The sequence below is a fragment of the Chinchilla lanigera genome, unplaced genomic scaffold (assembly GCF_000276665.1).
Source record: "Chinchilla lanigera isolate Chin_1 unplaced genomic scaffold, ChiLan1.0 scaffold00051, whole genome shotgun sequence".
In the NCBI taxonomy this organism is placed as follows: Eukaryota; Metazoa; Chordata; class Mammalia; order Rodentia; family Chinchillidae; genus Chinchilla; species Chinchilla lanigera.
In genome coordinates, this window is record NW_004955452.1 from 2263497 (window position 1) to 2289834 (window position 26338).

The 26338-nt window shown below is 38.8% G+C and overlaps 1 protein-coding gene across 4 annotated transcripts in view; it reads left to right on the forward strand.

Moving 5' to 3' along the window:
• Cdc42 (cell division cycle 42) overlaps window positions 1-26338 on the forward strand; it is a 43103-nt gene that overhangs the window by 7557 nt on the left and 9208 nt on the right. For 2 of the 4 annotated variants that reach the window (XM_005394731.2, XM_005394733.2), the window contains exons 2-3: window positions 17378-17520; window positions 21585-21657. In XM_005394731.2, coding sequence (XP_005394788.1) covers window positions 17416-17520; window positions 21585-21657 — 178 coding nt within the window. In that variant the 5' untranslated portion in view covers window positions 17378-17415. Of the gene's footprint in view, window positions 1-6447; window positions 6530-10916; window positions 10993-17377; window positions 17521-21584; window positions 21658-26338 lie in introns of those variants that run through there. The other 2 variants (XM_005394732.2, XM_013519580.1) reach the window with 2 other exon arrangements.

Below are 26338 nucleotides of genomic sequence, written 5' to 3' on the forward strand. Positions count from 1 at the left end.
GTGAGCTCAAGGCCAGCCTGAGCTGCATAGTGAGACCCTGCCTCAAAAAGACCAAAAAAAGGAAAAAAAAAAAAAAAAAAAAAGGAACTGATGAATTCAAATGTAATTGCCTTCACCCCTTCAGTAATAAATAATCTTAAATCCTAAATTATTACATGAAGTATACATTTGAACTTAAATGACATTTTATTGAAAACTAATTGCTATGAATAGGATGGTTTAAGCATATGATCAAGATAATTCATATTGGTTATGAAGACTTAACATGAAATATATAGCCATCATTTAACTGGCCCAATGTAAAGAGTGTTGCCTGGTTTCTTTACTTTAATAAACCATATCTGCAATGTGAAGGGAAAATGTTAATAACTAAAATCTGGTGTTAGGGCTACTATCCTGAAAAACTTATATTTTTCAAGGATTAGGTTGAATTTATTTCTGAAAATGTTTGTTTTTGTTAAACTGTTTGGTGTAGGAAAGATTGTCCAGCACAGCCTTTATGCAGTATATACTAGAGCAATGTATCCACATCAAGGGAGCCAAGAAAAATATTTGTGTGCCCCTGTAGGGTAACTGGAGAGACTGCCCTTTCCTGGCTAGAGGAGCTACAAACTGAAGATGCCATGAGAGCTGGGGGATCAGTGTCTCAGGCACACTTGTCCCTTCTCGGTGGCCCAAGGGGTGATCTGAAGCTATGTATTGTTGGATAGAGAAAGTACAGTCCTCCTTTTCAGTTGAAAAGATTATCACTGTTTGTTATTCTTTGTGAAAAGAGAAGAGCTGAGAACAGTTCAAATGAAGAACTGACAAAACCAGAGCAAGAAGTGGAGGTGGAATAAAAGAATCATTGTTAATTAATGTTAAGCAGTACGAGAAAAGAATAAATTTAGTAGAAGAAAGCATAAGCAAGGTCTCAGCTGTCATGTGTTTTCCCTGTTGGTAGGCGCAAGAATATTTGCAGTGTTTTTGTTTTAAAATCTGTTCGAAAAATACATGTGAAGGGGGATGGGAAGTTTGAAAGAATAAGGTTTCTTCAAGAATGATTGCTATCTCTGGTTTCAGGATTTTCTTTTTACTACAACTTCACTGTAGCTGCTAGTATTTGTTTCACTGATTGCAGTTTGAGAGGGACTCAGTTTTACATTCCTCCTGAAATGGAATTAAACCACCTATATCACTGTATTTCCAGAACCATATTTTTTATTGTGGGGTTTAAGGGTGACAGATTTTTCATTGATTTTCTGCGGGGTGTGAGATTGAACCCAGAGCCTTGTCCATGGTAGGTGAGCATTCTACTGAAGTGCTATCCTCAGCATGACAGTAAGATTTTTAAATGAATTATTAGATTTTAACATGTAAGTTTTCATTTAACATGTAAGTTTTCTTTTCTCAGGCAACCTGTAAAAATGAATAATTCCTATGCATATTAATGCTAAGATTTAATCAGTATCTAGTATCTTCATTTGCTTCAGAAAGTATACAAATAATCCTGACACATAAGCTAGGAAGTGTTTGAATTGTTTTAGGTCATATTTATTTGCTTTGCTTATTATAGGACAAGAGGGAATGTTAAGTCATCGTAGTAATTAGTAAACCATTAAAGATGAGGGTAGAGGATAATTTTTTATTTTTATTTTTTGAGGTACTTTGGGTTGAACCCCACACCTTTGTATTGAGCTACATCTTTGGCCCTTTTTAATTTTTTGAGACAGCGGGTCTTTTTAAGTCGCTAACTTGCCTGGCCTGGACTCAAACTTGTGATCCTCTTGCCTCAGCCTCCCAGGGGGCAGGGATTATGGGTGTGTGCTACCTCCAGGCAATTTTAGTTTTTAGAATAATGCCTATGTTATTTAGTGTATTTCAGAAGGCTGTTTCTGGGGCTGGGGATTTAGCTCAGCGGCAAAGCGCCTGCCTGGCAAGCGCAAGGTCGTGAGTTCGGTTCCCGGTACCGGAGAAAAACCAAAAAAAAAAAAAAAAAAAAGATGTTTCTGTGGGGTTGGTTATCAAATTGGAAACTAACTAGTTGTTATATCTCCAACTTGCAAACCGATGATTTATTTATTAAAGGTTCAGAAAGATTAGATCATCAGAGAGTTTAACCCTGTTTCTTAAACTTGTTTGGTGAAGGTGGTCCTCTGCCCCTTCCCATGGAACATTCTTTAGAATTTTGAGAAAATGGGCCTGGAAACACTTCTGTCTGATGGTTTAATTTCCTGTAGTAATTTCCTTTAGGCCCTAGTGCTGTTGGTGTGTTCAAGTCACATTTGTTGTGGATAGAAAAAATGAAAAGAATTTCCCTTAAGCTCTCAACACAGGTGAATGGTAGAGACTTTGGCAGAAGCATGGAGGATTTATTTCTCCTTTGACCTAAACCCCATGGAATTGTTGGAAATCAGTGTGGAGATGGCCTAGGAAACTAACAATAGAAATTCCATTTGACCCAACTGTCTGCTTTCTAGGTACCTCCCCAGAAGAGTTAAACTCATCATACTGCAGGGATCCATGCATACCCATGTCTGTAGCAGCACAGTTTGTCATAGCTACATCTTGGAAACAGCATGTATGTCCATCAACAGATGAATGAATAAGGAAAATGTATTTATACACAATGGAATATTGCACTGCCATAAAGGAAGATAAACTTGAGGTATTTGTAGGTAAATGGATGCAACTTGAGGACATAATGTTAAGTGAAATAAGTCTGATACACAAGCTCAAATATTGCATGTTTTCTATTATATGAGAAATACAAATAAAGAACAAAATAGAAGAGATTTAGGAAATAGGGAGAAGTTCAAATGCTTCCTCAAACTACGAATTCCATTGTTATAAAAATAATTCAGCCAGGGATATACCTCAGCAGCACAAGCACCTGCCTGGCAAGCGCAAGGTCCTGAGCTTGATTCCTGGTACCCACTCCAAAAAAATTCAATATAGATGCTAATTGGTTTCATTTATAGACTGGTTTATAGTTCGTTGAAAGATTTATTTTATTTTTATTTTTAATTTTGTTTTTTTGAGACAGGGTCTCACTGTAGTTCAGGTTGGAACTCATGACCTTGCGCTTGCCAGGCAGGCACTGTGCTGCTGAGCTAAATCCCCAGCCCCTTTGTAGGACTTTTTGTTTTATGTCTTCTACTCTTGTGTTAACTACTTTGAAGGTGATAATACAGTGTAATAACTATTGCTGTTCTCTCATTATTTAATTATGAAATTTTGTTTTATATTTTTGCAAAAAATAAATAATTGTATAGATACAAGGGACTGAGATGGGCCTGATTTTTTTTTTTTTTTTTGAGTCAGGTTCTCATTATGTAGTACAGGCTGGCCTTGAACTCGCTTATATATGCCAGGCTTGCCTTGAACTCATGATGATTCTCTTGCCTCAGCCTCCTGAGTGCTGGGACTATGGGTGCATAGCACCATGTGTCGCCTGATCTTGTGTTTTTAAAATATTTTTTCGTTTTTGAGACAGAGTTTTGCTATGTAGTTCAGGCTGGCCTTAAACTCACTATGTAGCCCAGGCTGGCCTGAAACATGTAGTGCTCCTCTTGTCTCTCAGCCTCCTGAGTGCTGGGATTACAGGCCTGCACCACCATGCCTGATCATGTTTTATATGAAAGAAATCTTTGTGTTATCTGTAGAGGGAGTTAACTCCTGAATTTAACATTGGGCAAAGGTGTTAGAAGGGAGAAGCTGACCAATATTGGGACTGGAAAAATGATTCTCCACTGGGTGCAAGGGACGTTTGGAAATGAAGTTACTCTTTCTACTTTATTCTGTTCTTGGGTCAGCATCCAGTTGAGTAATTTGTTTTCCAGCCTGAAAATCTTGCAGTAATTTCTTTTGTTGTTGTTTTTTGGGACAGGGTCTTGCCATGTAGTTCAGGCTGGCCTCAAATTTACGGCAATCCTCCTGCCTCAGCTTCGCAAATGCTGGAATTACAGGCATGAGCCATCACACCCAGCTGTTGCAGTAATTTCAAAGCCAGTATTTTAACATTCTGAAGTCCTGTAATTGTTCTGTTTGCGATCCAGAGATCACTGATATTACTGTAGATCATTTTCCTAATAATTGCTTATATATACAAGAAAGTTTTTTTAGGAACATGTAGTAATGATTTATAAATTATTTGTATTTTATAATTTGGTGCATAATTTTTTTTCCTTGTCATGCATACTACCCAAACTCCCCTCTCTACTCTGAAAAACTCAGATCTTATCTTTTTGGTGTGCTTCTCTCTCCTAGCATATATTACACAGAAATGGTGATACAGAAATGATGGTATACTATCCTTAAAGGTTGCAAGCCTTAGTTTTAGTTAAATCAGAGCTGCAAACAAACAATTTCATATATTATTTCATTCTCTTCAGTGTAATATACGTATACTTTCTTTTTTTGGTCTTTTTGAGACAGTGTCACCATGCAGTTCAGGCTGGCCTTGAGCTCACTTTGTAGCCCAGGCTGGCCTCAAACTTGCAAAGATTCTCCTGCCTCAGCCTCCCGAGTGCTTGGATTACAGGCTACAGGTGTACACCACCATGCCTGGCTACATACACTGTTTTGGAGATGCTTTTTCTAGTTTTTCTTTGCCTAGTTTAAAAGTTGGTAGAGTTGTCTTCTCAGCAATATAGAGTTGCTTGTGGTGATACAAAATACAGTTGTGCTTTCACGTCTATAAGGTTTGCATCTGCAGATTAACCAATCATAGATAAAAAATACTTCAAAAATATCCCAACAAATTGCGTCTGTACAGAATATGTAGAGGGAATGCCAGTGTCATTCCTTAAAATGATGCAGTATAGCACTTATTTGCATAACATTTACATTGTATTAGGTATTAGCTGGGCATGGTGGTGCACGCCTGTAATCCCAGCACTTGGCAGGCTGAGTCAGGAGGATCTTTGTGAGTTCTTGACCAGCCTGGGCTACAAAGTGAGCTCAAGGCCAGCCTGAACTGCATAGGGAGAACCTGTCTCAAAAAAGACAAAAAAAAAACCCCAAAGCATACATTGTATTAGGTATTACAAATATTCTAGAGAGGATTTATGGGGTTGGGGATGTACCTCAGTGGTACAGCTTTTGTTGGGCATGCGCAAGGTCCTGCTTGGAGGGGAGGGTCAATCCTCGCATCTGCAAGAAACAAAATATATAGGTTATGTGTAAATATTTTGCCATTTTGAATAAGGGACTTCCGCTTATATATTTTTTTGTACCGGAAATTGAGCTCAGGACCTTGTGCTTGCCAAGCAGGCACTTGTGCTGCTGAGCTATACCCCATCCCTGAATAAGGGACTTGGATGTTCTTGGATTTTGGTGTCTGAAATTGCTCCTGGGACCAGTTTTCTGTAGCTACTATAGATGTGTTTATCCCCTGAAAATGATACTAAATGGTTTTAAACACTTGGTGTTTACTTCATTTAGGTTATGAATTTGACTTTTTTCTCTTTCTGAAGAGTGTCAGTTTCTTTTTGCTTTTTATCTAGATAGTAATAGAGGATTTAGGGTCCTAGAGGACATCTTAAAGGGTATATTCTAAGTCCAAAGAAACTTGCATACGTAACCCATACTATCTTACTAATTTATGAACTCAACAGCCCTTTAGTGGCTGTTCTTGTGACAATCACTGTTCTAGGCACTGGAGATACGGCAGTGAATAAAATAGACCAAAGCAAATCTCTGCCCTCATGAAATTTACTTATTAGTGTATGAGTTGGAGATAAATATTTGAAGAAAATTGAAGTGGGGTGGGTAAGGTGTTTCTGGGGATAGAGAAGAGTGAAGTATTTCAAGGGTTGTAGTTTAAAATAGGGTAGTCAGAAAAGTTCTCACTCCAAAAATGATTTATGAGCAAAGAGTTGTAGGGATGTGACAGCCATCCAGGCAAGAGTATTCCATGAAGAAAGAATAACTAATCTTCTTTCAATCAGTGACAGGGTTAGTATGATTGATATTGTATGAACTCTGCAGAAACAGACATTAAGCAGTTATATTCTATAATGCATTTGGAGTACTCTTATAAGAGGTTAATTTTCAGAATACAGTGTACAGTTTCCAAAGAAACAACTAATAATCAAGGTAGGAGTTTGTGTCAACATTATATTGCTGCTAGTTTCAGAGTGCGTGAATAGATGGATTTGTTGTTAACACAAATTGGTTATTTTTCAAGGTCTTTGCAACTCTTACCTCTGTTGTTTAGTTTTCTTGACTTTTTTAAGGTTCTAGGTGGATAAGCAGGCTGTACTACTGAGCTACCCCTACTCCCCCCTTTTTTCTTCCATAAATAGAAGATACTGTGGTTCTTATGTAAATGAGCTAAAACACTTCAGTTTCATGTTAGATGTACTACATTGATACTTTGTAACATGTTATACAGCCTCTTAACTATTCCTTCTAGAACAGCTTTTTTTTTTTTTTAAAATTACAGTGCTGCGAATTGAACCCAGAGCCCCAAGGTCTCCTGCATGCTAAGCAAGTGCTTCACCACTGCTACTGTACATCCCCAGCTCCTGCACAGTAATTTCTTACAGTATGTTTCAGTGCTGCTTCAAAGTTCATTCTGTTAATAAAAACTTTTATCAAAATTGATAGGCTGTTTTGATTATGTTTTTGAGATAGGGTCTTATTATGCAGTTCAGGCTGACCTTGAACTTACTGTATAGCCCTGGCTAACTGAACTGGAAGTGATCCTTCTGCCTCAGCCTCCCAAGTGGTGGAATTACATGACATGTGCCACCACGTGTTTTGATTTGGAATTTGTAATCTTGTCTTTCTTTACTCTTTTAAAAAATAGCAAAAGTGGTTTATAAGACAGATTGTATGAGAATCTGAATGTGGGTACTTCTGTCTCATCAGATATAACAAAATGATTATGACGTAGCTGGATGTGGTGGCACATTCCTATAGATTCAGCATTCAGGAGGTTGAGGCTACATTGTGGTTCTGGAGATTGAAGCCAGAGCTTTTGCACTGAGGTACATCCCCAGCTCTTTTTTATTTTGAGCTAGGGTTTTGCTAAATTGCCTTATCTAGCCTTGAGCTTGGGATTCTCCTGTTTCAACATTCCAGAGTACTAGGATTATAAGTCTGCTCCACTGTATTCCGCTATTACTATCATGAGGTTGTTACATTCTGTTGTTCCTTTTTTGTTTGTTTATTTTTCCTTTACTGGTGATTGAATCCAGGGGCTCTATCACTGAGTTATATCTCTAGCATTTTTTATTTTGAGATAGTGTCTTGCTAAGTTGTCCAGGCTGGCCTCAAACTGCTTCATGCTGCTTCCTGAGTAGCTGGGGCTACAGATGCATAATACTGTGCCCAGCTCCATTGCTTTGTGATAAGGTATTTTCTTCCTTTTGGATAAATGATCTGATGTGAGATTACAAATGATGTGAATATTTTTTACGGCTCTTAGAATCCTTTCCCTCCCCACTTCCCTCTCTCTCTCTCTCAATCCTCCACCCACCAGCCTTGAACTCACTGTGTAGCCCAGGGTGGCCTCCAGCACCTGGTGATCCTCCTGCCTTAGCATTCCAAGTGCTGGGATTACAGGCATGTGCCTCCACTTCCAGCTGTTGAATATGTTTTTTTAAAAAATACACACACACACACACACACACACACACATACACACACACACACACACACACACACACACATTTTGAGATGATCTTACTAGCCATGTCGTTAAGGCTCGTCCTGAACTTGAGCTCATTATGTAGCCCAGGCTACCCTGTAACTTTGGGCTGTCTCTTAGTTCAGCTTCCCAAGTGCTGGGATTACAGGCATGTGCCACTATGCCCAGCTTCTGTTTTTCTTTTTTAGTTGAATATGCTTTATAGATACTTTTACTTTAGTATTTCTGTTTAAAAGTAATGTAAATATTATATACACGGGTGAAAACTTTAGTATTAAAGGGAATATGGCAAAAAATGAATCTATTCATTGCAGACACCAATATTTCCTTCCCAAAATCAGTCACTGTTACCAGTTTCTTGTATATCTTTATGGATGGTCCCTGCATCTCTTAAGTTTATGTATCTCCTTTCCATTAAAGAAAAAGTCACATAAGTTGGCATATTGTTTTTCACCTTGCTTTGGCATATTGTTTTTCACCTTGCTTTTATCTAATCTATCTTCTGTCATCTCTCTGTCTTCTATCTGTCTGTCTGTCTGTCTATCTACCTACCTACCTACCTACCTACCTACCTGTCTATCTTTGGTGGTACTAGGAATTGAACTCAGGGCCATTGCACTGAGATACAACTGTAGCCCTTTTTTATTTTTTATTTGGAAACAGGGTCTTGCTAAATTGCTGGGCTTGAATTTGTAATTCTCTTGCCTCAGCCTTCCAGAGTGCTGGGATTATAATAAGCATGTGTTACTCTGCCCAGCTTGCATCTTGGTTTTTAAAAACTTACTGTTTTGGAGAGCATCCATTTTGGCACACTGTATTTTGTTAGGGTTGCCATAACAGGATATGACAGACTGGGTGAGTTAAACACATTTATTTCCTTACTTCCAGCCTTCTGGAGGCTAGAAGTCTGAAACGGTGTTGGCAGGTTTGATTTCTTTTGAGGACTTCTCTCCATAGTTTATTGATGACCAATTTAGTTTTCACATGTTTTTTTCCTCTGTGTTGTAATCTTTTCTTGTGGGGTGGTCTTTTGAACTAGAAATCAAACCTATGGTCATGCTAGGTAGGCATTCATTTTACTGCTGAGTTACACCCCTCCAGCCCCAAATCTTCCCTTATAAAAACACTAGTCATACTAGCTTGGAGTCCACTGTTTGACTTCATTCTACAGAATATCTCTTTAAAAGCCCTATCTTCAATTCTGAGGTACTAGGGGTTAAAACTTCAAAATGTGAATTGTGAGGAAGATGCAGTCCATCATATAGTAGGCAGTATAGCTCATTCTTTGTGTGTGTATGTGAGAGAGAGACAGAAATTGTTTAGGTAGTGCTAGAGATTGCACTCAGGGCTTCACACATGCGAAGCAAGCACTCTAACTCTGTAGCTCATTCTTTTTAATAATTGCATAATATTCTTTATACTATCACCTGTTATACCAGTTTTCTTCTTTTTGGATGTGTGCATAATGTCTTTTACTCATGCAAGCAAGTCTGCAGTGACTATCCTTGTGTTTACCTCTGTGTGTACTTGGAGAAGGACACAGAAATGGAATTGCCAGATCAAAGAATATATCTATTAAATTATGGTAGTGTTCTTTACATGAAAGACTTGTTTCTTGTTAATCTTGATTTTTTTTTTTTTTTTAAACAAAAAATTGCCTTTTGTACTCCTAGGTGTTTTTTTTTTTTTTTTGAGACAGGGTCTTGCTTATGTAGTTCAGGGTGGCTTTGAGCCAACCATGTAGCCCATCCAGGCCTTAAACTCAAGGGAATCCTTCTGCCTCAGCCTCTTGAGTGCCGTGCACCACCACACCCACTATACTCTTAATATTTTTTGTTTTTTACTCCTCTAGTATTTTGAGAGAAATTTTATTGTATTTTTTCTAATTGATTGCTTTATTAGTGCTGTTATTTTTGATAGGAGCACATGAATGACTTGAATCTTGAAGTAGAGGATACATTTTGCCATAAAAGATTGGCGAGATAGGGTTCTAAATTGGCTGTTTCTTAATTAGCAAGGATAATAAGAGCTCATATTTGAGTGTTAGGTGCTGTATGTGAAGTAGCCCAGTTAATTCTCATGAATGACCTATGATGTTGATACTGCTTTCTCCATTTCACAAATGCAGAAATGAAGCTTGCTCATAGCCACACAAGAATGGGAATATGAGGGTATGGTGGCACATGCTTGTAATCCCAGCCAGAATTAGTGGTGTATGCCTGTAATCCCAGCACCCTGGGACACTGAGGCAGGAGGATTGCAAGATTGAGTCTAACCTGGACCACTTTGCAGCTTAATGAGGCTCTGTCTCAAATAAAAAAGGGCTGGGGATCTAGCTCAATGTTGAAGGCCCTGTTCAATCTCCATTCCCAACTGAGGGAGGTTGTTGAACAGAATAAAAAATGGATTGTGAGCTTTGGGGCTGCTGGCTTGAAAGTTCATGCTGTTGATGGCCATTTTATATTGTGTTCTATGGGCATGTTAGAGACTTTGTAGACATTTGTTGTATGATTAGTTATTTTATCTCTTTTCTAAAATAGCAGTGGGTACTCTTTTTGTAATATTCCTGTTCCCTTGGCTACAAATGTGACATTTAGTTTAAACTGCTGCAGAATCAGAATGAAGAGATTTCTGAAAGCATTGATGAAATTAGCATATAACTCTGTCAAATAGAAGAGGAGATGTGCTTGTGCATGGCTATAATCCCAGCGCTCTGAATGAGAATGAGGTAGGAAGATCATAAATTCAGCTCAGTCTGGGCAGTTTTAGTGTTTTGATGCTTTTGTTTAATAGTGGTAGTCCTAATAGGAATCCTTTCAGTTTCTGCAAGTTTTTAATTGGTCAGAACAGTGAGTGCCTTATTACGTATTTATAATGTGCTGACTGGTGTACTAATTGCTTTATTACATTGCCTCATTTCTGTTCATAGTAGTATGAATTAGATATTAGTCTGTTGATGAAAGAAATGAGGTATATGAGTGAAGTAACCTGGATCATACACATAAGTAATAGCGCTGAAGTTGAAATTCCTGTTGGCTTTTCTTTGAAAATCTCATGCTGCTTTTTTTTTTTCTTTTTTTCTTTAACTTTTTTTTGGGACAGGGTCTTGCAGTATAGCACAGGCAAGCCTTAAACTCATAATCCTCCTGTATCAGCCTCCATAAGATTAGACATGGGCCATGGTGCCTGATTCATACTCCCTCTTCCATGTTATTACTTTAGTCAACAAGTCTTTAAAAATATTAAAAATTTTAATTTTTTTTTTTTTTTTTACTCTTAGTGTATGGCTCAGTATTACATTAAGTGCTTTGAGAGGGGAACACAGAAGTAAGCCTAGTTCTTTCCCCAAAATAAATGTAAGTACATGTCAATAAAAGTAGCACGATTTAGTACTGTGTGATTGATTTATTCAGTGATTGAATACATACTGTGTGGTGGTATTGAACTGTTCTTGTTTGTTTTGGGGGCATATAACAGAATCCTTTGTGGAGATTTATTTATTTATATATTGATTGGTTGATTGATTTGCACTGAGCTACATCTTCAGCCCTTTTCTATTTATGGTTTTGAGACAGGGTCTTGCTAAATCACTAAATTTGTCCATGCTGGGCTTGAGCTAGCTATCCTACCTCAGCCTCCTTAGAGTCCTGGGATTGCAGGTATGTGACACCGTGCCCAGCTGATACTTTATTATTTTTAAGGCCCATCTTGTTTATTGCAATATTACAAATAAGCAAGATAATTGTAGATTATGACAGTACTATAGAGGAAGTAAATAAGGTAATATGACAGAGTATAAAGAGAGGGAGCTACTATTCTGGGTAGTGTGATCAGAGGAGGACTTTCTTCTGAGGATGAGATGTTTTGAGTGAGATCTGAAGGTTTAGGAGTCTGTAGCTTTAGCTAGGTGTGATGGTGCACTCCTGTAATCCTAGCACTCTGGGAGGCTGAGCCATTAAGGATTACAAGTTTGAGTCCAGCCTGGACAATTTAGTGCCTGTCTCAAAATAAAGGGCTGGGGCTATAGCTCAGTGTGAAGGCTCTGAGCTCAGTTCTCAGTACACTAAAACCAGCCGACCAACGAATTGCTGGCAGTTTCAAGAACAAGTGAAAGCAATGTTTTTAAAGACCTGAAGGTAGGACGAGCCCTGTCAAGTTTAAAGATAATAAAGACCTGTGTATGTGGAGTATGGACAATGAAGATGGGGAGAGGAGGACAAGATAAGAGATTTAAGAAGGGCCTTGCCAGGAGAGTAATCTTACTTTCTTTGGGGTGCTGTAGTGAAGTGTATCAAGTAACCAACAGATTTAATTTCTTGTGGTGTGCAGCTTTCTAGTACAGAGAAGGCACCTTTTTGCTGATCCTGCTTACCCTTTACAATCTAATCACTTTCCAAACACCCCCACCTCCTAGTACCAGAAGTCAGAATTTTATCATGAATTTTGGTGGGATACAAACATTCTTACACAAGGTGGCCAGACAGTTGGGACAGTTTGTGATAACTAGAATGGTTAGGGAACATGTCTCAGAGAAGGTAAGATTTTGAGGTGGAAAGTTAGGATAGAAATAGTTTTAAGGCCATACATGAAGACTTCGGGATTTTATGTAAATAAAGGCATAGACTTTGAAGTGAGTACCACTGATATTATACAATTTAAGCAGCAACAGGCAGTTAGCATTTAATTAGATGGTTAGAGTAAATTGCCTAAAAGCTGGGTAAGCAGTTTCAGTCCTGTTTCCCTTTAGAGCAGAGATGGCAAATCTGCATGTTATTTATGTTTCTTTAAAGAGAAAAGTTGTTAATATATGAGTTGTTTTTCCTAAATAAAATCTCAGTATCCAGATTTAATTGCAGCGTTGGCACTTTATGATAAATAAGAGCGTTTTAGGTTTGCCATCACTCCCCTAGAGTGTCTAGACCTCAGAACTCTGGTAGACTCAGGCAATTTGAGAGATTTGAGAAAAGCCAAATGTACTGTTGTTACCTTTTGTTATACCAACCCTTTGCCTTACCGTTTTCCTTTATGTGTATGTGTAGGGGTGGTATTGGGGATTGAACCCAGAACCTTGTCATGTTAGGCAAGCACTGCATCACTGAGTTAATGGCTCCAGCCATTTTTCTTTTGGAGACAGGGTCTCACTATGTAGTTCAGGTTGACCTTGGACTCATTATGTAGCTCTGGCTGGCCTCGAACTCTTGTAATTTTCCTGCCTCAGTCTCCCAAGTGCTGCGGTTAAAGGCATGCACCACTGTGCCCAGCCTCAGCCTTTTGAGATGAGGTCTTGCTAAGTTTCTCATGTTGACCTTGAATTTGTGATCCTCCTCCGTCAGCCTTCCAAGTGCTGGATTACAGGTATGCGCCACTATGCCTGGCAGCATGATACACTTTTACTGGGAAGTTAACATACAATATATTAACATGTCTATTCTAGTTTACTTTGAGTTGTTAAAGCTGGCATTGTATATTGTAAAACCAAAATCTCTTTTCTGGTCTTCCCTCTAGTTTGTGGGTCATCTCATGGCATTTTTTTTTTTTTAAAATGTATGTATGTATGTATGTATGTATGTATTTTCTTTTTGAGATGGGGCTTTGCTATGCAGTTCAGCTCAGGCTGGCCTTGAATTCACTTTGTAGCCCAGGCCAGCCTCAAACTCAACAGCGATCCCCCTGCCTCAACCTCCTGAGTGCTGGGATTATAGGCATGTGCCACCATGCTCTGCTGTGGCATTTTATTTTTATAATTAATTAATTATTTTTGGGAAAGAGTCTGGTTATGTAGTTCAGGCTAGCATTGAATTCACTATGTAGCTCAGGCTGACCTCAAACTTGTGGCAGTTTTCTTGCCTCTGCTTCCCAAGTGGTAGGGTTACAGGTGTGTACCACTTTACCTGCCTGTCACCATGATATTTTTAATACATGAAATGTTAATACCTACCAGAGGTTGTGTAGAATAGTCTAAATTCGAATTTGACTCTGAAATGATCCCTCCTTCCCCTTGGTACTGGAGACTGAACCCAGGGCATGAACAGTGAGATACATCCTCAGTTCTTCTTCTTCTTTTTTTATTTTATTTTATTTATTTATTTATTTTTTTCTGGTACTGGGAATTGAACTCATGATCTTGCACTTGTCAGGCAGGCGCTGTGCTGCTGAGCTAAATCCCCAGCCTCTTTTTTTTTTTTAAATTTTTAAAATTTAAAAATGTGAGACAGGACTCCACTGTCACTTAATTGCCTGGGCTGGGCTTGAAACTTGCCATCCTTATGCCTCAGTTTCCTCTGCCTGCACATGACCCCCTTTGTAATGGTAGCTCAAAATTTGACATTTGTGCTATCCATGAACAGTGATGTATAGAATTAATTAAAAATGAAATGTAATATTTAAAATTTATAAGTGGTTTGTTAGGAGTTCTTGTATTGACCAAGGTTCATTTGCTTGGTCAAGACTTAACAGCATTTATTAAATGTTTACTAAATGCTGGTACTATCTTATTTTCACATATATTATCTTATTCCATCACTTTACCATATGCAGACAGTACTTAACTGCTGCCTTTGATTTTTAAAAAGCTGAGCCTCAGAAATGTTGAACTTGCCCAAGCTTGCGGTTAGCTAGAGTGTGGTAGAGCCAGCTTGACTAGAATGTAGGCTCTTAACAAGGGACCCACAACCAGTTTCCAAAGAATTGCTGAGCTTAGGTTGGGAAGCCTAAGAAATGAAAGTTTTTGGGTAAATAGAAAGGGGAAGCTGGATATGGTGGCACATGCCTGTAATCTCAGCACTTGGGAGGCTGAGGCAGGAGGATTGTTGCGAGTTTGAAACCAGCGTGGGGTACAAAGTGAGCTCAAGGCCAGCTTCAACTGTGTAGTGAGATCCTGTCTCAGAAAGACCAAAAAAAGAGAGGGGGAGGAGCACACTCTTACTAATTTTTCTTGGCCTCTCCTCTTGCAATAAAATTTATTAGTTGTCCGTAAGGTAAAGAAACAAGAAGTGAGCTTTACTTCTTGCTTCTTTAGTTCTGCCGCCTTCTTTGTGTTGCTGGCACCTCTCATAGGTATATACTTACCACTTCAATGATACTTGTCTTTATTAATGTCACTTTTCAGGAGAGGAAGTATGGTGTAATGTTTAATAGTAGACTTGGGAGAGTGCTTGGGTTTAAGTTCCAATTCTGCCACTTACTAGTTGAGTAACCTTGGCCTAGTTGCTGAAGTTCATTGAGCTTTATCTTGTTACCTATAAGATAGAGTTAAGACAGCATGTAACTCAGGGTTGTTAGATGAAGGGTGTGAATATGTACAATGTGTTTAGAATAGTACATGACACCTACTGTTGTATATTTGCTGTTACTACTACAGTATTTGAGAACAGTTTTAGGTTGAAGCAGTAACTGATTCAGGTTAAGGAATCAGGATCATTAATACTATACAGGTTTGTATGAATGCTTAGTGCATAGTAAGGAAAAGAAAAGGAAAAAGGAAAAAGGAAGTTGAATAAAGAAAAATTTAGTCTAGATAGTTTTGATGAGTAATAGAGTATATTTTCTGTGATTACTCACACATAGTGTACTTTCCTGTTCTTTTGTAATGTGATTTTTTTTTTTCCTTCCATTCAACAATGCACTATGTGCCAGTCTTTGTGCCAAGTGCCTCAAAGTACATTGAAGTGGTATAGACTTAAGTACAGAAACATTAATAGGCATTTTAAAATTGTTATTAAATATTGTGAAAGGAGCAGTGGTGTACACGTGTAATCTCAGCACTTGGGAGGCTGAAGCAGGAGGATCAGAACTACACAGTGAGTTAAAGGTCACCCTGAACTACAGAGTGAGACTGTATCTCAAAAAACAAAACAAAACAGTGAAAGGAGATACAGGAGCACATAGCAGGGTATCTAGTCCATGTATTTATATTTAGGTGAGTTCAGTGGATCTGTATTTTTATGTTTAATAAGGTGGCATATCTAGCCAGCAAGAAATTGTAACACCTTCACGATTATAATTGAAATAAGACTGTATCTTGAAATCTAGGCACTGTATGCACAGGGCTTTTATTTTTAAACTCTCCCAGAAAAATAGACATTTAATTGAATCTAAGATTCTTTTCTCATATTCCTCCCTCCATCTCCCTTCTTTCCCATTATCCTTCCCTCTCTCCCTCTTTTCCTTTCTCCCTCCCTCCCTCCTTCCCTCCTTCCTTCCCTCTCTCCCTCTCTCCCTCTCCCTTCCTCTCTCTCTCTCTCTCTCTCTCTGTCTCTCTCTCTCTCTTTCTCTCTTTCTCTCTTTCTCTCTTTCTCTCTTTCTCTCTTTCTCTCTTCCTCTCTTCCTCTCCTCCTCTCCTTCTTTCCTCCTCTCTCAGCGGTACTGGGAATTGAATCCAGGGCCTTTGCAGTGAGCCATATCCCCTAGCCCTTTTTAAATTTGGAGACCTAGTATGGTGAAATTACCCAGGCTGGGCTTGAATTTGTGATCTGTCTGCCTTAGCCTCCCATGGTGCTCGGATTATAGGCTTATACCATCAAATTTCATAGGTATCAAAATTTGGGGTGGAAAAGGCTGATAATGATTTTAAGGCACCCTCAATAAAAACTCATTCTGATTTTAGACTTCCGTGTAAGTGTGACAAAAATATTTCAGTATTGATGAAATACAGTAAGTTTCATTTATAATCAGTACTATTTTAGAATGGAGGATTACAGTGAGAGAAGCTAAAGTGCTTGTTTATAAGCCATTATGATTTAGTGTGATCAAACTTTTTCATTGTAAAAATGTAGGGTTTAGATTCTGCATGCCATGAATATTGAATAGTAACCAGGCAGCTTGGTGCTGCAATAGTTGCTTATTAGCTCAAATGATTTTTGTCCACTTCCTCACGTTGCTTGTATATTCTGGGAGCAGGGGCGGGAGCGGGCAGGGCTCTGCTGCTTTTATAGCCTGAGTACCTATAGCTCTACCTGGGTAAATGAACTGTCTTTAAAGCAATGGTCTGGTGCCAGGAGTGGTGGCCACAGCTGTGTAATTCCAGCACTTGGGAAGCTGAGGCAAGGTGATTGCTGGGAGTTTGGGGCCAGCCTGAGGTACATAGTGAGTTCAAGGCTGGCCTGAACTACATGGTGAGACCTTGGCTCAAGAAAAAAAAAAAAACAACAGTAGTTTGGCATGGTGGCTCAATGCCTATAATCCCAGTATTCTGAAAGGCTAAGGTAGGAGGATCCCAAATTCAGGCCCAGCCTGGGCAGTTTAGTGATTTAGCACATCCTTGTCTCAAGACAAAAAAAATAGAAAAAGGCCTTTGGATATAGCTCAGTGCAAAGGACCTGGGTTCAGTCCCCAGTGTTGGAGGCGGGTGGGGGACCAGTGGCTTTTTGTGTTGTGGTGTAGTTTGCATGCAGACATACGTGTGTGTACACATACAGATGATAGCACACTGTATGGGACTCTTCCTGACAGAGTCTCTTCTCCTTCATTATAAAAAGAAACTTACTGCTCATTGCACCACTTTGGACTTGAAAAAGCAAAACAAAAATAGAACAAAAAGTTGAAATAACCAGAGACTAGAAACTTAGAAAATTGGCTCCTTATTACTATAACTCTGAGCTTATCTGCATTTTACCTTTTAGGCTCTTTTAGCCTTTGTTGTGCTAGTGCTGCTCTTTTCTCTGAATGAACCTGTTGCTAGTACAGGAAAAAGTACATATGTAAGTTCAAATCAATAAAACAAATATTTAATTTTTTTTGTAGGTCAACACCAAATTTGAAATATTTAAGCTATTTCCACAATGCAGACAATTAAGTGCGTTGTTGTGGGCGATGGTGCTGTTGGTAAAACGTGTCTCCTGATATCCTATACAACAAACAAATTTCCATCTGAATATGTACCAACCGTAAGTATTAAGGGCTTCCATTTGTTAGTGAAGTGTATTGTAATTTGAAATCCTTTGAAAATACTTTCTCTGTGCACTGAAATTTTTGTTGTCTGCCTTTGTTTCCTGTTTTAAAAATCTTGACTTCTCATGGATAAATTATGTACACTTTAAAATTAAACAGCTAAGAAATCAGTGGAAAGTCAGAAGGGGTGACTGAGGGGTTTGTAAGAAATGCTGGGAGGCAAAACGTCAGTGGACAAGATTCTGAAGAGTGGTGGTCTCAGTTGCAGTCTTTTTTTTTTGTACTGGGAATTGAACTCAGGACCTTGCACTTGCCAGGTAGGCACTTGTGCTGCTGAGCTATGTCCCCGGCCCAGTGGTCTCAGTTTGGAGGAAAGAAATATGCTCTACATCTTGAATGAGGTGACACACACACACCACCACCACTCCCCACCCCCACCCCCGCCGCCCATTGATCAGTAATTGGAGCCTCCTGGGATGCTAACTGGGGTCTTATAACTTCAGAGAAAGTAGTTGTGTGTCCACTTTGTGGAGCTGTTCTCTTAGCAGTAATGGAACTCCATACTGGTTCCTAGGGACAGAGCACACATGTTCTATTGTCTATAGACAGAAAATATCAACTCCTTGGAAGGGTAGAGGGAAGATGGGAGTAATAAAGGCAATGAGGTAAAAGTTAGAGTGACAAATTTGTGAAAGTATGTGTTTGGGGATCCATTGTTTGTCCCAGGTTGACCCAGTCTAGTGGTATGATTATGTTAAAAACAGGTGTCTGGCTGGGTGTGGTGGTGCATGCCTGTAATCCCAGCACGCTGAAGGCTGAGGCAGGAGAATCATTCCAAGTTCCAGACCAGCCTCACTACAAAGTGAGCTCAAGGCTGGCCTGAATTGCATAGTGAGACCCTGTCTCAAAAAGACGGAAAAAAAAAAAAAAAAAGAGTTAAAAACATGTCTGGTTAGTGGTGAGAAGGGAATTGGTACTGGCCTGGCATGGCAATAACCATCTCTGGTAAGTGAGCCATTTTAGGAGTTATGAGAAGCTGAGGTGTGATTAATGTGGGTCTAGTATTCTTGACGTGAAAGGGAAGAACGTGTACTTTAAGTTAATCTTCAGATATGTAAGTCTTTTCAGGAAGGTGAATACAGGTTAAAGGGTTGGTAATTATGTTCAGTTAGAAGTGGCAGTCTCTGTAATATCCCCAGGCATGTAAAGTAACTGAGTTAGGACAAGGATATAGGATGAAAAGAAGATGCAGTTTCTTTGATAGAGTTTGAAGGTATGATTAGAATCAAAAGTCAAGAGTTGAGCTGGTCCATTTGGCGGTAGTATAAATGGAAGACTGCAATTGTGAAGAACTTTAGGAGATACATGGATATTGTTTCAAAAAGAGGACAACCGTCAGGATTTTTATGTTTTAGTTTCTATTAATGTTATTTATTTGTAAACATGGTTTCTGAGTCTGTTTTCTGACTTCTATTACATTGAAGGTGGGCTTGTGTTTTGTATGTGTTTATGTGGGTCTCTCGTAAAAGAATAGGTAGAGGAAAAATAATAGAATAAAATTGTAAATGATCCTATTTAAGTAAATAGACTATGAAACACAAATAGTGTACCCATAGTACCTGTTCGTTATTATGGAAATGGATTTGGTGTAAAATGCATATTTATGTACATCTGTGAACTGAGTTACCATTTCTAAAATAATGAATTTTAGAGCTGAAGGAATTATACTTACCACCATACTCATCTCCTAAAGATGAGGGAATTCAGGCCCAATGTAGGGATGAGACTTAGCAGTCTTATGTAATCAAACACTAGTATGAGCAGAGTCTGGAATGGATGACAGCTTTTCTGATTTTTTGGGTAACGTTTTGCTTTTGAGATAGAGTTTTGTTATGTTGCCCAAGTTGGTCTCAAACTCCTGGCCTCTTGTGGTCCTCCTGCCTTAGCCTCCAGAGTACTGGGACTACAGTTTGTACCACCATGTCTGTCACTTCTCTGATTCTTAGTCTGGTCTTATATTTGAATAATTCAGCAAGGGAGAGCTACTTTTGAGTCCCTTCCTCTTTTCCTTTCCTTTACCTTTTCTTCCTTTTTTTTTTTTTTTCCCCTCCTCCTTTCACTACTGTACTATAGATTAAACCCAGGTGCTTTATTCTGAGCTACATCTCCAACTCTTTTTTGTATTTTTGTTGTTTTTTTATAAAAGTGGTCTAGTCCAGACTGGCCTTGAACGCACTATGCTTGGTTTAAACAAGCTCTTGAATAACTCATTAAAACACAAACCAGCTGGGCATGGTGGTACACGCCTGTAATCCCAGCACAGAGGATCACCAGGAGTTCAAGACCAGCCTGGGCTGCATAGTGAGTTCAAGGCCAGCCTGAACTAAGTAGCTAGACCCTCTCTCAAAAGATCAAAATAAGCAAGGGGAGGTAGCGCATGCCGGTAGTCCCAGCACTCAGGAGACTGAGGCAAGAGGATCACTGAGTTCAAGGTCAGCCTGGGCTACATAGTGAACTCAAGGCCAGCCTGAACTACACAGAGAGACTCTGTCTCAAAAAATGAACAAACCAACTCCCAAATAAAAAACAAAAAAAATTGGAGTGGGTGCCAAAAGGTTAACATGTTTCTGCTGCCTTAAACTGCTGGTGGTAAGTGCATGACTGTCCCTTTGGGTGGCTTGTATCACTGGTGATACAAACAGATCTAATCACTTTAATTGATCTTTTTACTAGTAAAATTAATAAAAAGCTGCCCAGTGGAACAGTAATGCACATACCACCAGTAGTTCAAGCTGCTTGGCCAGACCTACAAATTACAGCCCCATTGTGAATGTGTTAAGCAGGGGTGGTCTTCAAATGTAGCACACTGCTCCCAGTTGGAAGGCATTACCTTTCTTCTTTAATAAATAGAGTCATTTTTAAAAATTTAAAAAACTTTTATAAATTGATACAACTATAGTTGTGTATGAAAACATTGTTTTTTGATTACTATTTGATCTTTTCCTATTTAATGCATTCATCTCCTATATTTGTAAAAATATAGTACAACTAATGTTAGTTATATACTGAATTAGTTAAAGGTTTTATGGTCTATTTATAAATAAATAAGCATGTAGTCAGAGGAGACATTGTGGTTTGTACCCAGTGGCAGAAATGTTTGAAATTTATTGTTTGTGTTGCTGGGGGTTGAGCTTAGGGCCTTTTATGTGCTAGTCAAGTGCTGTACCAGTTAGCTATAACGCTACTTCAACGTGAATTTTAAAATTTTTTTTGATACTGGGAATTGAACTCAGGTCACTGTGCTTGCCAGACAGGCGCTTTTTCTGCTGAGCTATATTCCTGACCTATTCAGTGTGAATTTTATTCATGAAATTTTCAACAAATAATTTGGCAGTCTTTTTTAAAAATACAGTACTTTCTTTAAATAATCTACTTCTCTGAATCCATTTTGTTTGCATTGAAGTTCTTTACATCTGGAATGCTGAAAGGAAAAAAGATTATCATAGATCTAGGAAATTTTCATTTCAGATTATTTTTCTATGAAGAAAAATCTTCTTTAGACATTAGGGGCTGGGGTTATATAGCTCAGTGGCACAATGCCTGCCTGGCAAATGCAAGGTCATGAGTTTAATTCCTGGTACCAAAAAAAAAAAAAAAAAAAAAAAAGATTGATCTTCCAGGTAGACTTGTGCCACTGAGCTATGTCCCTGGCCCTAGACTGATCTTCAAAGTGAACCACTGTCACAAAAGTTGCAGACTTGAACCAGCATTATTTTGTGTGTCTAGAGGACTCACTCATGTTTGAGCTCTAACCGTTTATAGCTCCTTATTTAATCTGCTGGGGTAGAGCGGACAGCCCCAGGATATATATTCTGTTACTTTTTCTAAGAACCATTCAAATCTTGGAAGAGAAAGCATAGGTGGCAAGGTTGGTTATATAAGCAATATAGACTAAGGGAAGATAAAACATTTTAGGAAAGAAATGCTGCCTTAGGAATTGTTTTATCCCATTTTGACCCACTCCTTACCCTCTAACAATGTTGTATGCTTTTATTTTTAGGTTTTTGACAACTATGCAGTCACAGTTATGATTGGTGGAGAGCCATATACTCTTGGGCTTTTTGATACTGCAGGTGAAAACTTAAATGTCTTTATAATGTTTTGATCTGTAACTGTAACAGTTGGTGATTGTGTGTCTTTTTTGGACTTTTGGGAAATTAGCAAATCATTTACCTTTTTTTAGTAGTTTCTCAAGTTTAAATACAGTGATGATTGATGAATGACTAAGGGGCAATCCCAAACCTAGGATGGTGATAGAGTTTGGAGTACCCGGGGTGGGTGGTGCAGTAGTAGACAGAGTGAGGGCAGAATTCACTGGACGTCTGAAATTGATATGTGCACCTTGTAGCGTCTCGGGGACTATGTTAGTGGTGGGGAGAGACTAAGCAAGTGAATTCAGAGTGTAAATGCCTGTCTCTCCCTTTATCCTGGCCTTCTCCTTTTTTAAAGCCCAAAGTTTTGTAAATATGCCCAGAGTATAAACTTGTAAGCCATGCGTGGTATTTACGCTTACTCTATTTTATTTGAAGGGTTGTGTAGTTTATATGTTGTCTGTGTAATACATGTTTAGAGAGCTTCTTAAGATAAGTAACATGTTATTTATATTATGTGAAAGTATTTTGAGAATGAATTAGTATCTAGCTTACAGTGTTGACATTTGTTGTTAGCTATCCAAATTGTAAGAACAAGTTAACTTTATTCCTTAAATGTACCTAAGCAATGTTTCCTATTTGAGTCTAACTCAAATATGATGAGACTGCACATCATTTACTTACTTACTTACTTATTTGTTTTCTGTCTTTTTGAGACAAGGTCTCGCTAAGCAGTTCAGGCTGGCCTGGAGCTCACTTTGTAGCCCAGGCTGGTCTTGAACTGGTAGTGATCCTCCTGCCTGAACCTCCCCAGCTGGGATTACAGGCATGCAGCACCATGCACGGCGAGACTGCACGTTTTAATTTCTGCTTTCTCTCTCTGTAGTGTCTTTATCAATTCAATTAGCCAAAAGAAAATCTTAGAAAGGTATCCTTTTAATATGTGGGAATTCTGAACTGTCTTCTTTTTATGAGTTACTCTGTCAGTGTCTGCCAGCTGACACACTGTTCTAATGGAGTGCTGCATTATACTGTCCACTTTGAAGAACTGTGTGAGTTTACACTTCTGGATTTAGGAAGGTGAAATGGAGTGATAATAATAGTAAACAGTTAAGTTTAGAGAAACATTGAGTTAAACATTATAAAAGTAATAAAGTTGGAAAATAGAGAAAATAAAATAATGATTCATAATTTTGTGATAGAAGAGTGATTTTTTTCTGTGTCTATTTGTGTCCTCAGGGCAATCTGTATGCAGAGAAAAGACAATTTATGGTTACTTGTAGTTGAAAATGAATTTAAAATTATGTTTTCGATTTCAAAGTTTATATTTTGTGAGCCTTTACATTTTTAATTGGCACTTCTAGAAGTTTTATTGACATATAATACAGTAAAATTCACTTAAGTACAGTTTTTTTTGTTTTTTTTTTTGTTTTTTGGTGCTGGTGATCAAACCCAGGGCCTTGTGTATATGCAAGGCAAGAACTCTACCACTGAGCCACATCCCCAGCCCCATTTTTGTTTTTTGCTTTTTAGTACAGTTTGATGATTTTGACCTCCATAGTCAAGATATATAACATTTTATCACCTAAAAAGTATCCTTGTGCCATTTTGCAGGCAGTCCTTTCCTTCCCTGACCTGGTACAGGCAACTACACATCTTCCTTCTAGGTTTATATAGTTCTGCTTTGTGGGAATTTCATATAAATGGAATCATACAGTGTGTAGTCTTTTGTTTGACTACTTTCATTTAGCATAGTGCTTGTGAGAGCCAGTCATGTTGTGTATATCAATAATTTCTTTTTATTGCTGAGCAGTATTCAATTCTGTGAACATAACATGATTTGTTCATCCATTTATAAGTGGATGGATGTTTGGGTTCCAGTTTTGAGCTATTATGAGTAGTGGTGCCACGAGCTTTTTACATGTTTTAGCTCTTGTGAATAATACTGCTGTGAGCATGGGTTTACAGATATGTACCTCTTTGATGCCAGACATAGTGACACATACTTTTTTTCTCTCTTTTTGAGATAGAGTCTTGATATGCAGTTCAGGCTGGCCTTGACCTCACTTTGTAGCCCAGGTTGGTCTCGAACTCACAATGATCCCCTGCCTCAGCCTCCCGAGTGCTGGGATTATAGGTGTGTGCCACCACGCCTGGCACGTGACACACATATTTGTAATCCCAGCACCTGGGATATTGAGGCAGAAGGACTGCCCTAGGTTTGAGGCTAGCCGGAGGTGCATAGTGAGTTCAAGTCCAGCCAGAACAGCATAGCTCATGTCTCAAAAAGCAAGCAAGCAAACAAATCTCTCTTTTTTTTTTTTTTTTTTCAGTGTCAGAGATTGAACTCAGGACCTTGCCCTTGCCAGGCAGGTGCTTATGCCACTGAGTTATATCCCCAGCCCTTGGTTTCTTTTCTTTTGGGCGTATATACCCAGAAATGGTGTTGTTGCATCATGTGGTAATTCAATGCTTAATTTTTTGAGTGCCATTTTTCACAGTGGCTGTCGGTTTACATTCCTACCAACAGTGCGTAAGGGTTCAATTTCTCCCCATCCTTGTCAATACTTTCTTTTTTGATAGTAGCCATCCTAACAGGTATGCGGTAGTATGTTATTGAAGTGGATTTTTTTTGTGGTTGTTGTTTTCTTTTCTTCCTTCCTTCCTTTTTTTGAGACAGGGTCTTGCTATGCAGTTCAGGCTCGCCTTGAGCTCACTTTGTAGCCCAGGCTGGCCTTGAACTTGCAGCCATCCTCCTGCCTCAGCCACCCAAGTGCTGGGATTATAGGCGTGCACTACCACTCCTGGCTTCCTTCATTTTTGAGATGAGGGGGATCTCACTGTGTTGGCCAGGTTAGCCTTGATTTGTAATTTGCTGTTTTTTACAGTTTAAAATTGCCCTGGGACTATCTAGGAGCAGTTGTTTTTTGTTTTTGTTTGTTTTGTTTTGTTTTTCTTCCGGTACCAGGAATTGAATTCATGACCTTGCACTTGCCAGGCAGGTGCTTTGCTGCTGAGCTAAATCCCCAACCCCCAGCTAAATCCCTGGCCCCTCCAGATTAGCCTTGAACTTCTGGGTGTAAGCAGTCTTCTGCTTCAGCCTCCCAGGTAGGAGAAATCACCAGGCACATGCTATCATGGCTGGCTTCCTTGTAGTTTTGAATTGCATTTTCCTAATTATTAGTGATATTAGACATATTTTCATTTGCCCATTGACCATTTGTGCGTCTTTGAAGAAATGTCTGTTTAAGTCCTTTGGGTTACCCCAACCCCCAATTTTATTTTTTAGAGACAGATTCTTGCTGTATACTGTAGACCAAACTTGAACATACTGTTTATCCCAGACTGACTTTGAATTCTGTCTCAGCCTCCTCAGTGCAAGGATTACAGGTGTGCAGCATTGCTCAATTTTCAATTTTCTTTTCAATTTTTTTTTTAAAATTTTAAAATTCTCTATGTATATGGCTCCAAAGGGCACACAAGGGATCATTGCTTATGATTTGTGTCTTGGTTATATCATTGGTTATATCATTGGCAATTTTCCAGTTGTGATATTGTGCTGTGGTTTTTAAACATATCATTGGGAACATGGGCTGAAAAGTACGCATAATCTCACTGTGTTATTTCTTGCGACTGCGTAGAAATCCATGATTATCTTAAAATCAGAAGCTTTATTACAATGAGCATTTAGGAGCTCCAGTCACAAGGATGCTGCCAACAGAGGCAGTTGCACATTTACACAAGTAGATGTATCCAATGATAACTTTAGTTACAAATCTTGGAAATTCCTCAAAAACCCATTAAAATAACAATGGCTCAGTAAAGTTTATATATGCAAAAAATTCTGTATGTTAATTCCTTATCAGATATATCAATTGCAAATATATTCTCCTTCTGTGGATTGACTTTTTACCCCATGAATATTGTGGGGTTTTTGTTTCCTTTTTGGAACTGGGAATAGAACCCAGTGGATTGGTGCTTGGTAGGCAGGCACTTTACCACTGAGTTCTACTCTTAGCCCTGATACTGTCTTTTGGTGCATAAAATTTAATGTTCAGAAGTCTAATTTGTGTAGTTTTTCTTTGGTTGTCTGTGCCTTTGTGATCCTTCCTCTAAAAAGGCATTGCCAGGTTTCATGCTGTGAAGCTTTCCCCTGTGTTTTCTGAGTTTTTTGTCTTTAGTTCTTACATTTAGGCTTTTGATCCATTTTGAATTAATTTTTGTATATGGTTGTAGGAGCAGGATGAACCTGATATTCTATTATGTGTGGATAACCAGTTTGTTGAATGAGTGTTCTTTTATCTCTCATTGGTCTTGGCACTCTTGTCAAAACTCACGTAACCATATATGGGAAGGTTTATTTCTGGTTTCTCTGTTCCTCTGCTCTATATGTCTGCTTTATGCCAGTATCACTTTGTTTTTAATTACTGTAGCCTTGTAGTAAGGTTTGAAATCAGAAGTATGAGTCTTCCAGCTTTATTCTTTTTCAAGATTGTTCTGGCTGTTCAGAATCCCTTAAAATTATGTTGTTTTGCTGGGCGTGGTGGCACATGCCTATAATCCGAGCACTTGGGAGGCTGAGGCAGGAGGATCGTTGTGAGTTTGAGGCCAGCCTGGGCTACAGAAGTGAGTTCAAGGCCAGCCTGAACTGCATAGCGAGACC